This window comes from Mustela nivalis (assembly GCF_964662115.1).
Source record: "Mustela nivalis genome assembly, chromosome: 15".
Taxonomy (NCBI): domain Eukaryota; kingdom Metazoa; phylum Chordata; class Mammalia; order Carnivora; family Mustelidae; genus Mustela; species Mustela nivalis.
Genome location: NC_139034.1, coordinates 59,642,011 through 59,659,127, shown reverse-complemented (window position 1 = coordinate 59,659,127; position 17,117 = coordinate 59,642,011). Strand labels below are relative to the sequence as shown.

General features: G+C 35.8%; 1 protein-coding gene across 29 annotated transcripts in view; it reads right to left on the bottom strand.

The window, feature by feature from the left end:
- SCEL (sciellin) overlaps positions 1-17,117 on the bottom strand; it is a 329,124-nt gene that overhangs the window by 27,369 nt on the left and 284,638 nt on the right. For 12 of the 29 annotated variants that reach the window (XM_082701429.1, XM_082701418.1, XM_082701430.1 and 9 more), the window contains 7 exons: positions 13,363-13,422; positions 12,812-12,871; positions 11,345-11,404; positions 7,215-7,274; positions 6,510-6,569; positions 5,429-5,488; positions 2,612-2,674 (listed from right to left, as the gene is read on the bottom strand). In XM_082701429.1, the coding sequence (XP_082557555.1) occupies positions 2,612-2,674; positions 5,429-5,488; positions 6,510-6,569; positions 7,215-7,274; positions 11,345-11,404; positions 12,812-12,871; positions 13,363-13,422 (423 nt within the window). The remainder of the gene's footprint in view (positions 1-2,611; positions 2,675-5,428; positions 5,489-6,509; positions 6,570-7,214; positions 7,275-11,344; positions 11,405-12,811; positions 12,872-13,362; positions 13,423-17,117) is intronic. The other 17 variants (XM_082701412.1, XM_082701414.1, XM_082701411.1 and 14 more) reach the window with 7 other exon arrangements.

Below are 17,117 nucleotides of genomic sequence, written 5' to 3'. Positions count from 1 at the left end.
ATTTGCAATTAAAGATAATCAGTTGGTGTCTACAAATACTATTAAAGGAATGATAACATATGACAGCTATCCAAAATACAGTTTCCTTGCATGAGCTGACTGCAAATCTTATAAAGCTCAACGGTGCCTAAAAGACAATAACCTCTGAAGGGAGGTTATTGGTCTACGGCCATACCACCCTGAACGCGCCCGATCTCGTCTGAAGGGAGGTTATTGTATACCTCTAACTAAAGTAACATTGTATGTTAACTACACTGGAATTAAAATAAAATAAAGTGAGGTTAATTTCATATATTAGAAGAAAAAGTATTCAAAGGTCACAGTCTTTTAACATATAAATTAATCACAATATCTCTTAGTATAACTGCATGTAATATTCATGTACCAGCAAAATTAGAATAAGCTGCACACACAACCATGAGAACTTCCATTTTCACTGTTCTGATGAGCACAGAAAATCTGATTTATCTAACAGCCTGGACAGTGATATTCAAATTACTGTTTCATAAAACCCATTAAGAAATACATTTTGCATCACAGCCCAATACTCTCTTTTCAGACAGACAGACATACAGAAGCAAACACGAATTTCATTAAATAACACCTTTACTACATAGGAACACTCATATTTTCCCCTCTATTTAATTAATTTAACTAAAAAAAAGCTGATTGCCACTTACTATATTAATTGCAAGACGCTTTAATGGGTTTTGACCTATAGTTTGAGAAATCCTAGCTTAGAAAATATAGAAATAGATGCTATGTTTCATCACTACTCCTAAAAAGACAGCACGGCGTTTTTAACAAAATAAAGATCTTGGTGTCAGTTCTGAATTGCCTTGATTGATAGCATCATGTGGTTTATCTCAATGAACTAAAAATAACAAATGTATAGACCTTATTTTTTTTTTTAAGGCCCTGGATCCCTGCATACAAAGGAATCTTATATCTAAAGTTTATCCAGGAAATGTAACGTTCTTCCTACTCAAGTGACTGCTTTCATTTGTTTTGCTTCAAGGATGTAGTAAAGAGATATATCCAAATATTTAGCCATTATTACCTCCACGTAGTTGAAGAGTTGTAAAGTTTGCAGGCATTTGCACATTTGTGCCATTGTCATGTATGAAGCCGTATTTCAAGAGACTCTGAAGAGAAGTAAAGGACATCTCTGGGCTATCCCATGGCAAGAGCAACAATCCTAGCTTTATAAGTCTCTATTTCCATAGGTTCTTAATTAACTTTGATTTATTTTAAGATCAAAGTTTGTGTCTGTGATTTCGAGACCAGGAGTTGGTCTGGGAGTGAGAAGAACTCATAGGAGACTATGAGATTTTTGTTCCTGGCCTCACTATTCTCATCTGTTAAAATAAGGAGATCAGACCATTTGTAAGAATCCACCCATCCCTAACATCTACTCCTAGGAATCTATGAATATGAAGCTGACTGCCTGTCATGTTTACTATACTAGCTAGTTAATGTCACCTTTTCTTTTTAAATGCAATGTCCTGACAATGCATTCTATATTCAGCAAGCAGAATATGAGTGTTCCAAAATGTAATATATTAAATTGACACCCTATTATTCTCTTGGAGTAACATCTCTGTGCCCCCAGTACATAATTAGCTTTAATCTTTGATAATTGCCTGCTGTTAATAAGATTGAATATGTCTACTGAATTCTCTTTTTGGCGTCCATGGCCTATAATTATACCTAATGTGCAACTAATGATACCTAGTTGTAAGCTTCAAACCCAGTAGGTGCTCAGTAATTATTCTCTGCCTAGCATATCACAGAACTACTACCAGTCTTCCATCAGTTTTCTCTGTGATCCTGGTCATATCACTTAGCCTTCGTGAGTCTGCTTCCTCTTCTGGAAATGGAATCAATTTGACTGGAACAGCAGTTTTCAAAACTATTCAAACTAACAGGGCTGGGAGTTCTCTCAGCTTCCTTTCTTCATCTCTAAAATTTTGCAATTTTATATGTACCAGCTAAACTCAATAAGGGAAATCATGAGAACATTCTTAAGTGGCATGTGTATATATGTATATATATTATATATGACATATATAATATATAATCTTATATAATGTGTATATTATCTATATACTCCTTTAGTGTGAAACTGTATTAAAAATCCTCATGTACCCAGAGAAAATATGAGTTTTATCATCTTATAGACACCACCTAAAGAAATAACAAATTTAGGCCCATAACTTGGCTGGAAGCATCAAATGATCTAAGGAACAATACGGCTCATAAAATTTCTGCTGACTACCAGAGAACACTCCCTAAAAATGAAGTGCATGGTATTGCTGATAATGAATCTCATAAAATGTTCTAGGTCTTTATAAACATGAACTATTATTAATATATTTTCATCAGTTCCAGAGACAAGGGAAGTCACTACCACATTATTTTCTCCAGCTATCGCTCTTTCTTGCTAGTAACAAATAGATATTTATTTCCAGGAACATATAAAAACTGTGATGGCTTTTTAATACCTATATGCAGTTTGTGCACAGAATAACTATAAACCACTTACGTTCGTACTGTACTTAAAGAGGAAAAAAAAGCCAAAACAAACAAACAAATAACATCTTTCTCTTACCCAGCCATGTTTTTGACAGCTTTGGGGCTTACATTGATAAGTTCATCAAGACCTTCTTTCCTGCTAAAACAAAATAAAAGTTCAAATTCAGCTAGAAATCTGCAAATTTTATGACTGACATTTTTTCTTTTGATACATGTGGATTATACAATGGGATCCTAGATAAAAAGTAATGCTTGCCAAGTTTCTACTTTACGAAGTTTTTAAAAAACCTCAAAAAACCTACTGAGGTAGATATCACCATCCTCCCCTTACAAATAAGAAATTGAACTTCATGGAATTTAAGGCTCTTTGGGGGCAAGTAGGAAGAAGTAAGAGATAATGAACCAGGTTTGGAAACATAGCAACTCGACCCCCAACCCTCACACTCCTTTCCACTATCATGTTCCCTCTATGCTCACAGTAATTCCTTATATCTGCACCATGTTTTGCACCGTCATCATAGTAATCCTGAGAGAGGTACCTTGGAGTTACTCTGGCATGCTTTATTGACCTTTGACCCCAGATACAACGAGTTTTACCTCCTCAAGAAGACAGAACTACAGTCAATGTCATGCGAAAATATCATGGTCAAATATAAGAATGCTATGTCACCAATTTTCTTGAGTCATTTAAAAACTAATCCTTGGGTTTGTGGAGAAGAGAAAGTCAATATTCTTTGGTTTATCTAGTTTTATGAACGAATGATTTATTAACTATAAATTTACAGTAATGCTATGATTGTGTCAAAGTGGACTTCTTAAGTAGGGATTATACAGCATTCACTTTAATATTGTAATGAAATAAATTGAAACAATGAAAAAAGAAGAGTCCATCCAGCATCACTACACATCAACAAATCAATCTGTTCTTATTTTTTTTATGTCCCCTTTCAGAATGCCCTTTGCCAAATGATTGATCTTATTTTTTTGGCAGAAATTGGAGACTTGCTCAGGAGTCTTCAATAATCTTGATATATCTACCTTGTGTTTGCTGAGGCAACATGTTTGGATCCTAAAAAAATGATGTCAAGTTGTAACAGCTGGTAAAATAATTCAAAATCAATAATTATCTATACATTCTTTTCAACTTTAATATTACATTAAGAGAAATTATTGCTAACTTAAAACTTCATCAGGGGTGTCTCGGTGGCTCAGTTGGTTAAGCATCTGCCTTCGGCTTAGATCTTGATCCCACAGTCCTGGCATTGAATCCTGCATTGGGCTCCTTGCCAAGTGGGGAGTCTGCTTCTCCCACTGCCTGCCGCTCCCCCTGCTTGTGCTCAATCTCTCTCTCTGACAAATAAATAAATAAAATCTTTAAAAAAAAAAAACACCTTCTTCATTACTTGAATTCCCTTTAGCCCTATGTAAAAGCGGGTGGCTATGAATTCATATCTTATACCATTATGTATATATGAAAATTTAATTTAGTTTTATTCTTGTTTCTTTCAAGACAACCCCAAATTTAAATTGCTCTTAAGCTTCTTATTTTCCATATCATATTTTGCATTTAGGATATTTTGGGAGGTTGTAACAAACAAGAGAAAAATACAAAATTGTTTATCATTTACATGTACTCCTTGCTTCCCTCTCTAAAAAATAACAAAAACAGGGGTGCCTGGGTGGCTCAGTGGGTTAAGCCTCTGCCTTCAGCTCAGGTCATGATCTCAGTGTTCTGGGATCGAGCCCCATATCGGGCTCCTGCTGCCCCCGCCTGCCTCTCTGTCTACTTGTGATCTCTCTGTCAAATAAATAAATAAAATATTTTTAAAAAATAACAAAAACGAGCAAACAAGCAAACAAAACAACAAAACTTGGGACTTCTAAAAAATAGTTATTTCCCAATTCCGAAGTGTGCAGGTAATATATATGATGCGAATGTGTAACACTGAGGCTACTCTAGGATAATAATTAAATCACTTCAGAATTGCACTTCATGCAAGGCTAAATCAGAACAAGAAGACTTTTGGATTACATAAATTACTTTTATTCTAAGCACCCAAACAGGCAATCATACCTTTAAAGAGACTTTCCTATTATCACAATAGGCTTTCATACCAACGCTAACCCCAAAGGCCTAAACAAGTTGCCTAATTGGATTTGCATTATTATTGGACACTATGTCATACATCCTGAAGAGTAAAAAGGCCAGAAAGGTTTGTATCACTTAAGGAATCTTTAGAATTAACTTGTAAGCAATTTTATCATGCACATATCCTTTCATGTAAATTATTATGTTGAACTATTATGCTGAAATAGAATGATGTTGAAATCCCAAGCATGGAACACAAACCCATACTGATAAGAGATATTTTAAGAAATTCTTTATCCTCCATTGAAGCCCACAGTCTGGGAGGCCTGAGCAAGGACATGAACACTAGGTTTATGACACAAAGCTGTTGATTCTGGGTCCCATCACTGGTTGCCTCAATGGTAGAACAGTAAATTACATTTTTTAAAATTAATTTATTTATTTTCAGCATAGCAGTATTCATTATTTTTTCACCACACCCAGTGCTCCATGCAATCCATGCCCTCTATTATACCCACCACCTGGTAACCCAACCTCCCACCCCCCCGCCACTTCAAACTCCTCAGACTGTTTTTCAGAGTCCATAGTCTCTCATGATTCACCTCCCCTTCCAATTTCCCCCAACTCCCTTCTCCTCTCTAACTCCCCTTGTCCTCCAAGCTATTGGTATGCTCCACAAATAAGTGAAACCATATGATAATTGACTCTCTCTGCTTGACTTATTTCACTGAGCATAATCTCTTCAAGTCACATTTTTTTAAGGTTAAATAGAAAAAAAAAATAGAGGAATTCCATGAACCTCACCTTTGGTTAATTCTGTTTGTTTCAGGAGACACTCTGATAAGGCTGTCAAGACTTTGGCCCCTTTAAAATGTGGAAGAAATGATTAGGTCAGTGGTCGATTTCCATCATGTGGTTGCAAATATTAAAACCAAGAAACATTTTTTGTTATAAAAATATTTTGTTATATAATAGTTATGAATACAGAGATCATCTCAAAGGATTGGAGATTTCCAGTGCTATGAATATATATATATGTATATATATATATACATATATATATATATTTGGACCTAATTACTGCTGCATAGAAATAATAAACAATAACCAATGGCTTTAGAAAATTCATGATGTGTCAGGCAGTGGTCAAGTGATTTATATGATATATATATAAGTGAATCCTCACATTTATTCTTGTTTCTTTCAAGACAACCTCAAATTTAAATTGCTCTTAAGCTTTTTGTTTTCCAAATCATATTTTGCATTTAGGGTATTTTGGGAGGTTGTAATAAACAAGATATCACATCAATCATTCAATATAGGAAGTATTATGACCCTATTTTCTCAAAGGGAAAAACTGAGACACAGAAGATTAAGTGAAAACAAAGTAATCTAACTCAAGAGCGCTTGGCTCTGTCCATGATACCACTGGCACTGAGTAATTGTGTTAGCATTGAAGTGACTACACAGCACCTGGTCCAGTTTCCTTACTGTGAGGACAAGGAAACTGAAACAAGGGAAGTGGCCAGTCTCATTTTGCACAGTTAGTGGGGGCAGAGCCAAGACCTAGACCCACAGCTATGGTCTACCATCTCCCATCCCACTTCTGTGCCAGCCTCTGTGTAAGAAGAATAAACAAATCAAAGAACACAAGTGTCTTGTCCATTCTTGGAAATCAACTGTTCATCTAAGTAATCAAAGATTGTCTCCATTTTATTAAGAATTAGTTGGCCAAAATTTCAGATATGAGGTCATGAAGGTCAGCATGACTTTTCTTGAACTATTAATTGAGTTCAGTGTCAGTCTGCTACAATCATTAATATAGTTGTGTTTTTAAGCATTAATATGAGTGAAACAAAAAAATCAGAGGCATATTAAATCTTACCCTTGCATACTTTTTCCTGTTCTTGGAACCACCTTGATGGGGTTATCAAGATTTTTGGAACTTAAAAACAAAAAGCAAAAATGGTAAGTAAAAATGGAACTAAATCAGTTAAGTATTTATTTAGAAGATATATGTGCTCAAGATTAATTTTACTATTAGGTTTTGAGAAAAATCAATACCAGTCTTTGTTCTTAATTTGAAAGATACAAATTTTGATGTCCATACAAATCATCAATATATGGCTCAATTCCTATTTACCCTCAAAATGAAACCATAACATTCAGGCAGTACTGAGTTTTTAAAAAATCAATCAGCAACTATGTATTGATTTGCCAAAAACTTTCACCTGCCCCTCACAAGTATTCCATCTAACACTGTAGCTGTTACTATACTAGATTTTGTTAATCATTTCCATTTACAGTGCTTTCTTGCTTTAAAGAAATTTTATATCCATCATTTTGCTTGATCCTTACAACAACCAAGTGATAGAGGTAGACCAGATAGTTATAAATGATCCTCATTTTATAACTGAAGAAGCCTCAGCTCAGGGTGTTCAAGGGACTTGCTCAAAGGCATCCCACTGGGAAGTAATGGATTTCAGACTTTTTGATTCCAACCCAAAGATTTTTTTCCACACAGCTTCTCTGATGAGTGGCACAAATTGATGCAGGCGGGGATGGAAGAAAGATAGTATGTAATCTTCACCCTGTGTTACTGCTGTTTACTTCAGGAGTCACTTTGATGAGATTGTCAAGGCTCTGGCCCCTTTAAAACATTGAAGAAAAATGATGAGGTTAATGAGAGATTAACACCAAATGAATAAAGCCATTTATTAAAACTCAGAAACAGGATAAACACTGAGATCATGCCAAAGAATGGAAAATTGTTAAAAGTAACTATGTAGAAGAACGTAGGGATTTGTACATCTCTAAGACTCAATGAGACAATATTTTAATCTTAGAGGCTTTAGGCCAGTCACAAACACTGTACTTGGACTCTGTCTCGAATATGATTCATTTAATGCTATGCTCTTAACCTTCGCTAGATGCACTGAACATCTTGTAATAGTCTATATATGCATCTCATGGAACATTCCAGAAAGTACATCCTCTTACTATCAACCTCCAACATGCTGTGGTAATTTAGAATCAACTTTGGAGAATCTATATTTTGTAAAATTGACATTCATTATCAGGTTTTCTATTCATAACACTGGATTAAGAGTAATATACCAATTTGTTGAGGTCCATGTTATTCAACCTGGTATCTGCATGTGGTGCTTACAACTATGTGTTCAAACTACAAATTTTGACTAGTTCTGTTGGCAACAAATAGTAGGAAGATTAAAATCTATAGATCTCTGAAATATAAGCTATGTTTACTATAATAAAAACTCCATGTAGTCAGTATTTTGTTGTTATCTTTTAATATTTCTGTTTATGATCTTAATAGAAGTTTACTTTTCTTATTGTTTCTATGTGTTTTCCTTATACATAGCACAAGCCAATGCCCCTCCGATCTACAGAGGATGCCACATGGGTAAAGAACTTCCACAGAAGGTAATCCCTGTTTTTCCATGCCCTATGGTCCTGCTAAGATTGTATCACAAAGTCTCTGAGGTTGCATCTATACAACATCAAAGATAGGGATATTTGAATGCAATCAGATGTTGACCCAAGTTTTGACTTGTATTCAGATATCCAAGACTGTATATACCCAGGCTAAAAGCAGCAAGAGAAAAAAATGCAGACATTTTCTATGCAAAATGAAACAATTAATCCAACAGAAGCAACTATTCTGTCCCAGACTACCCCTTGTTGATGTTTTTTACCTCTTGTTAATTTTTGCCTACATGAAGTACATGAGATTTGAATGCCAGAGTCTGAGAAAAAAAATTCCCAGAATTCTATTTCCAGATTTGAATACTTAAGAAAAAGTAAGAGCACACCATAAGCATTGTAACCCCTCCCTTGTAATGTTTGTGTTGATTCTGGCGTTTGCTTTGATTATATTGTCAAGAACTGATCTCTTTACACATATTAAATAAAGCACATATAAGTGGAAGATTATTTAAATCTCAAAGTAAATAAAATCAATAAAGCAGAGTGTGCTGATTAATGTAGTCATTTAAAATAATATTTTGAGCTAAACTTTGAATCAATGCCTCATAATGCATATATCTTTATATTCGATCATTCTTTCAAACCACAAATAGTTATGGAAACCTATGAATAATATGGACTTAGGCTTAGCCTTCATGAGGCTTCGATTCTAACTTGGTTAGAGGCAGGAAGCATACAATCAAACATACAAACAAATGTCACAATTCCAGATAACAATATATACTCTGAAGAAAAGAAAGAGTGTCTGGTGCCTGTGGTGCTGGGATTGGAGGAAGGGGTGGTGACAATTATAGTCAATGGTCAGAAATGACAAGTTGGGCGTAAAGTAGTCCCAAAGTGCAAAAAGCATATAAAGAACTCATAAAGCAGGAATGAAATCAGGAATAGAAAAAAAGATTAATTTGGCCATACTGTATGGAACAAGTACGCAACCATTACTGAGGGTTAGAATTGTATTCTATCTGAAATGGAAAAGCCCTGTAATTTTTTAATAAGAGAGGGAGCGTGATTTAGTTTTGTTTTAAAAGATCGACAGGACTTAATTACCTGTAGTGAAAGAAAAAGACAACCAGTGTCCCTGAAAGTTCTCACAAGGTGCATGCACACACACACACACACACACACACGCACGCACACGCACACACACACACATGCACACACGCACACTGCATACTCTGAAACACATGGACATGGATGCACACACATAAAGCACATAGACACCCACGTACATATAAACTCATATACACACAAAAGCATAGAGATATATGTGTATCCATGTACATGCAAGCATGTGAGCACTTTCATGCAACCACATACAGGACATTTGAGAAGACATGCACACGCCCATATGAATGTGCACTGACACACACAAAGGCACGCCTATACATATACACACACTCACGCAAACACAAGTACACACACGCAAAACATTTATTTTCATGTATACACAGGGGCACACATAGACCCCAATGTATGAAAAACAATGAGATGATTTAAACTACTCATAAATAAAAATGAAGAATACAAGGATTTTTCTTGGAGAATCAAAGTAATTTAAATATTTGAACAGTATCTAAATCATTAACAGAACATAATTCATCTAAATCTTCATTGTTGCTAACAATTACTTATAGTTATTCTGTGCTAGGCATGACAGTGTGATGATCTCTATTTTGTGGATGAGTCAACTGAAGCATGAGGACACAGCTAGCAAGTGACCAAGCCAAAATATGAACCCAGAATTTAGACTCTCTGCTCCAGTTACCATCCCAGACCACCTAGGTAGCCAAGGAAATCAATGCTTTCTTCTCAGTCTATGGGGGCATATAAGAGTGTCTAACTTGCTGGATTGCTGGGCCTTCGACCATGTCATGCTGCTAGAACAGGACAGCCTGGCAGTGTGTACGCCAGCTTGTCAGCTAGCTGGGCCCCTGCTCTCCTGACTGGGCCTGCAGGCACAAGCGACACATTTTAGAATCAACTAATAATATCATGTATGGAGTTAACTGAATGGAAAGAAGTTCAAAGGAAACCACATGGAATTATTTGGTGTACTGTTTTCAGCAACGTACCAACAAGCTCAGTTTTAAATATATTCCATCTGCTTTTTAAAAAATAAAAAGCAGGAGGACATAAGCTTTCCAGATTTACTTGACAGTTCATGGGTAGCAGAACTCTTTTAATGAAGTACACTCTGTTAAGTTCTTCATCTTTAAATATATACCATGTAGGCATACATATGCTACACACAAATATACTAGACATGCACACACCATTCACACATGAACACATCCACATATACCCACACACACTACTTACACATCCACATACATACACATATATATTTATACTGTTATACATCCATATCCACGGTATATATATACACACATATATATACATTTTGATGGTAATTTCATATGTTAACTTGACTGGGCTACGGAGTGTCTACATTTGGTCAAACATTATTCTGGGTATGTCTGGGAGGGTGTTTGGGGTGAGATTAACATTTAAATGTATAGAGTAAAGCAGATGGTCCTCCCGAACATAGTGGGCCACAACCAATCAGTTGAGGATAGGATAGAGCAAAAAGACTAAGTCAGAAGGGAGTTTGCCTGACTGACTGCTTGATTTAAGACATCTCCATCTTAAACTATATCTCCCAATCCTTAGGCATTTGGATTTGAATAGAAACTTTATTACTGGCTCTCCTAGATGTCCAGCTTGCCAACTACAAATCTTGGGACTTCTCAGTTTCTATAAGATCATGAGCCAATTCCTTAGAATAAATCTCTTTTTCTCCCTATGTATATACATATCCTATTGTTTCTGTTTCTCTGGAAAACCCTGATCAGAACATGTATATACTCTTATACCCAAACCCTTATACATACACACTATTTATATATACAGAAATACATTTGTACAAACACACACTACTTACACACACACACACAAGAAATCATTTAACTCAGTAGAGAAACTGAAATTCCCATTTAATTTCTCAAAGTCTACCTGATAGTAAACGTCACTCAAAAAATAAAAATGCAAAAGATCACTTCTAAGCATCATTTGTATAAAACTGCTTAATATGATATGTTTGGGGGGAAAGAGAACTTGGTTTGAATTTCAATTTACTCTCCTGAATACAAACACTCAGGGTTCCAATGTGCTTATGAATGCCAAAGGGAAGGGAGAAAGCTTTAAATGTCTTACCTCTTGATATTTTTATTTGCTTCAGGATTCACTTTAATAAATCCATCAAGGTCTTGTTTCCTTTGAATAAAGAAATGAGTTTTAATGAATGCTATTAATTAAAACATGAATCAAGTGGATGATGATTGGAGAAGTAATGTAAGTCAAAGTTCTGTACTGGATTCAGGCAGAATATAAATTTCTACTCAAGATATCAGATATAATCGCCTATTCCATTTTTAAATAATAAGAACAATGTCAATAAAAGTAATAATGATAATAATATTTTTTAAATAAGAATATATGTTTTCATATAAAGTCAACAATTTCCCTAACCCACGCTTTTTAAAAATATAATCAAGTGTGACAAATTACAAAGAGCAAGAAAAAAAACACCTTGCATAGTAAGAAAATTGACTCATTTTTGGGAAGACACATGTCACCCTCATTAAAATGCACTGAATAATCTCAAAAGGAGATCATCTGAACCTAGAAAAAAGAATACTGTAGGGGTTGGCAGAAGTATTGTGACTTCTTGCTGCTATCGTGTTGACAGAGCCGTGAAGAGGAGAAAAAATGGTGGCATTTCTTTCCTCCCAGAGGGTATACCTGCCCAGCCTTTCTCTTGGGCTGCCTTCTGAGACCATCATCCTTAGAGAAGCCGACTTATAAGAGTTTTAGTCAAGCCTCGCTTTTGGCTATCTTTGCTAATTTAGAGATCCACCTTGAAAATGTAATCAAGACCATGCATTCTTTAGATACAAAGAAACTCATTTCAGTAACTCATGCGTAAAACAAATCCAAGTCTAAAATCTAGGATAAAAGGCAACTTACTATCAAACGCTAGGACAGTTCTTCAAAAAAAAAAAAAGCGATTTTATTAGAAACAAGAAGGGAAGGTCATGTGGCCCACTATTATTGTCTATCTCCATGTTAATAAAATATGGTTATGAAGTTAAAATGCTGAATCATTTTATCTTATTGATTGTTACCTACAGAGATCAGACTTAAAGACACTAATAATTCTTTTTTTTTTTTTGACACTAATAATTCTTAACCCAGTGGCATTTTCACTTCCTTTGGGCTTTGCTTAGATAAGATCATCAAGGTCTTTACCTCTTAAAAAAAAAGTTTAGTTCACTTTCTAAGTATTCTCACAGTATTATATCTAAATATAGATATTCTATATTATTGATTAATTGAAAGCTTTTGGAGAAAATCATTATATGGGAATTATATTAATTTTATTATAAAAATTGCCTATCAATAACATAGTTAAATTAATCTCTGGTAATTATATCAGCCAAAGGTAAATTTAGATAGAATTCATTGTAGAGCCTCCAAAGTGAAAATCAGGGTGGTAGGGATCAGACACAGAAGACAGAAAGGAAACTCAAAGATGTGACCCTCTCAATGTCACTAAAAAGATCACACATTGAAATCTGGGAGAATACAACCAAGATCCAGAAACATCAAAACAGTTCTCACCCTCTCCTAGTTTTATCTGTCCTGGCATTCACTTTGATAATCGTTTCGAGATCTTGGCTTCTTTGGGAAAAAACAGAAACAAAAACACGAAAACCTTGTGTTACTTAGGTTACATTCAGTTGTCTCTGAAATCTGTATAAACAAGAATGTCCTGGAAAGGATATCATATGTTTCCAGGCCAAATGGCCAGAAAAACTTGGAGCTGTTAATTTCCCCAGCAGTACTTGGTTTAAATCAGTTGAGAACTTCCCAGTGCACCTCTCAGTTTGCAATTTTGTCCTTTATATTTCTTTATTAAATATGGGACTTGGGTCATGTTTACATTGTTTAAGAAAATACAGAATAAGAGATTATGGAGCAGATTTCCTACACTCTCTTCAATGTAACTCAAACATGTGGTCCTATAGAAACAGCATACATCATACTCCTTTGCTTACTCTCTGATAGGCCTATAGAGTGCAACAGTTCTTCTGTGATCGAGGAAAGCATTACACTCCCATTTCTAACAAGGTGTGAAAAACTAACTAGAAAAAAGCAAGGTAGGACCTTACCCTTTTTCATTTTTGTCCATCCTTTGATTAACTTTAATAAGACTTCCAAGGCCTTGGTTTCTTCATAACATGGGAGCAAGGAGGATAGAAGAGCCACAAAAGAGAGGAAAGAGAGTAATTCAATCTCTTATGGCAACAGCAGATTTCTCACCCCAGGAGTAAGATGTTAGCAGAACCTAAAGCCTCAGTTTAATACAAATAAAGCCTCAATGTTTAATACAAATGACGCTTCTCTGTGCAAAATGCTGAATAAATGCCAACTATTCTAATGATAAAGTCTCAGTCATTACTCAGTTACGATTCAATCATTTTAATGGAATAATTTTTAATAAACATTCCTGCTATTTAGAACTGAGTTGTTGTATTGACAGCTTATACTATGTTATAATCTTCAGGTTACTTTTATTACCAGGCATCATAGCACCAGAGCTCAGTATCAGTATAAGGAGAACTGGATTCAAATCCTTGTTCTAATTTTAACATGGTTTGTGACCATGTTCTTTCACATCATGCACATTTTCCCCCCTATAAGGGGATTAGACTATGCTATCTTAGGGTCCTTAATTACTCTAATATTTTATCCTTCATATCCTCAGAAGACCTAATGGTCATTGAGACTGACCTGTAGATTGAGGCCAAATTATTGCAAACTCTTTATTTTTTTTATTTTTAAAGTAAATTTAATGGTTTTATTTTAAACACTACTTATTTATTTGAGGGGGGGTGAGAGAGTGTGCCCAAGCACAAGTTGGGGGAGGGGAAGAGTGAAAAGGGGAGAATCTCAAGCAGACTCCTTGCTGACCATGGGATCCAATGTGGGGCTCCATCTAATGAACCTGAGATTATGACATGAACTGAAACCAAGAGTCCCACAGTCAACCAATTGAGACAACCAGGTGCCCTAGTAAATTTAATGTTTTTAATTGAAATAGAGTTGAGGGGCACGTGGGTGGCTCAGCTGGTTAAGCATCTGCCTTTGGCTCAGGTCATGATCCCAGGGTTCTGGAATGAGCCCCACATTGGACTCCCCACTCAGCAGCGAGTCTGTCTTTCCCTCTCCTTCTGCCCACCACTCCCCTTTCTTGTGTTCTCTCTCTCTGTCAAATAAATAAAATCTTTGAAATAGAGTTGACACACAATAGTCACATTAGTTGCAAGTATACAACATAGTGTTTCAACAACTCTATATGTGATACAGTGTTCACTACAAGCGTAGCTACTGTCTATCATCATATAATACTATTGTAATTTTAATTCCATTGACTATATTTCCTACAGTGTATCTTTTATTCTCCTGACTTACTCATTCCATAATTAGAAGCCTATTTTCCACTTCTCTACACACATTTTGTCCATTCCTATACCATCCTCCCCTCTGGCAACCATCAGTTGGTTCTCTGTATTTGTGTGCCTATTTCTGCTTTTTCTTTGTGTGTGTGTATGTGTGTGTTTTAGGTTTTATATATAAGTGAAATCATAGGGTATTTGTCTTTGTCTGATTCATTTCACTTAGCATAACTCCCTCTAGGTCCATCCATGTTGTCACAAATAGCAAGATCTTATTCCTTTTTATGGCTAAGTAATATTCCATTGTGTGGGTATGTGTCTGTGGATATAAATACACATCACATTTTCTTTATCATTAAACCATTTTAAAAGTAAAAGTTCCCTTCAGGTATCAGTCTGTGCCTTCTCTGTCCTTTCAGGGACAGTTGGTGGGAAGCTAACTTTAATACATTTGTTGATAGACTGCCTTCTTTAAACATGAAAATCATTCATATCAGGGGTGGAAATCAGATGGTCAATATTTTAAACCTAAATGCTTTGGAGATTTTTTTTTTAAAGGATTTAGTTTACTTATTTGAGAGAGAGTGAGGAGAGAGTGAGAGCACGAGAGAGAGGAGCACAGAGGAAGAGGGAGAAGCAGACTCCCTGCTGAGCAGGGAGCCCAAGTCTGGGCTCTATTCCAGGACACTGAGATCATGACCCAAGCTGAAGGCAGATGCTCAACCAACTGAGCAGGTGTCCCAACCTTTTGGAGACAGACATATCATTTTTAGCAAAAAGTTCAAGGTTCTGAAGTACCCTTGGGAAGGTAGGAATAACTCTAAGATGGCTCCAGTGCTTTACATAAACTGACTACAGACAATAAACCTTTTCCATGCAAATGGTTTAAAGCTATTGGGGAACATCGAAGTTAATCCCTCTAAGTCACCCAATTGCCCAGATGTAGCTTTGTCATTTTCATCTGTCTCTGATTTCATGGTGGTAAGACTATTGACATCTTAGTTTCTTGCAATATAAAAAAGAAAACAAAGAGGGAAGGCTAAAAGAAGGACCAGGGACTACAGACTGACCCTACCATGTCAGTGAGTTCAGTCATTCCTGCAACAGAAAGCCCGTTTATCACACATTACAAACCACATCTCTTTTCTCCTTGCCAGTCCAGAAATGAATTGCTTCAGATACTCATCCTAATTTTTCTGTTTTCTACCATTTTGATGGATCCTTCCCAATTTAATTTTTTAAATATCTGAAATCGCATCTTTTCTTATAAAGCTCATATAACCACTCAGAGAGAACTGACTGTTTTACCACTTCATCAGTTCTCCATGAGAAGAAAAATTTTTACCTGTAATAATACTTGCACTTTGACATTGTAATAATATATTCTTAATAAGGATTCAGTATCTGTGAAATTATTATTGCCAATTATTTTCACAATATGATCACATAGACTTCAGTGTTCTATATCAGAGACAGTTGAGAATGCATCTGCCAAGATTGACTTGGAAAGCTAGAATACCATTCTGGGCACAGACTGGCACAGATGAATGGCTTTAAAAGATAATCAAGACAATAGAAATAATTATCATGTTAGGAAGGCAAATCTAATGACTAACCAAGTACAGGGTAAACAGCCAATCTGGGGGAAAAACAGTAGTGATTTTCTAAATCCTTACACTTTGTCATTCTTTACAATTCTGGGATTTTCTTTTTCTTTCTTTCTTTTTTTTTTTTAAGACTTTATTTATTTATTTGTCAGAGAGAGAAAGAGAGAGAGAGCACAAGCAAGAGGATCAACAAGCAGAGGGAGAAGCAGACTTTCCACGGCATAAGGAGCCCATCCAGGGCATAACCCCGAGATCACAACCTGAGTCAAGGGCAGACACTGAATTGAGCCACCCAGGTGTTCCTTTTCTGAGATTTTCTTTAATAATACTGTCAGGAATTTGATTTCTTTCCACATAAAAAATAAAATCAGTCATTAAGTCAACTTTCTAGGACTTCAGTATGTCTAGAACTGTAAGTCAACCTCTTAAATGCTATCAGTTTAGTTATTAATCATTCACTAACCCTTTTTATGACATAGAATAAGTAAAGGCATGACTCTTCACCCTGAGATATTTACAAATATATGTAAGACATACATATGAAGTGACTCAACTGGGAGTCTAACTGAGAAGTACCTTAGAGCATTATAAAGACTTCAGTGAAGGGGTGCCTGGGTGGCTCAGTGGGTTACAGCCTCTGCCTTCGGCTCAGGTCATGATCTAAGCTGGGATCGAGCCCTGCATGGAGCCCTGCATCGGGCTCTGTGCTCGGCAGGGAGCCTGCTTCCCCCTTCTTCTCTCTCTGTCTGCCTCTCTGCCCACTTGTGATCTCTGTCTGTCAAATAAATAAATAAAATCTTAAAAAAAAAAAAAAAGACTTCAGTGAAGAGAGACTAGCTTCCAACATCAAAATGTCTTAGA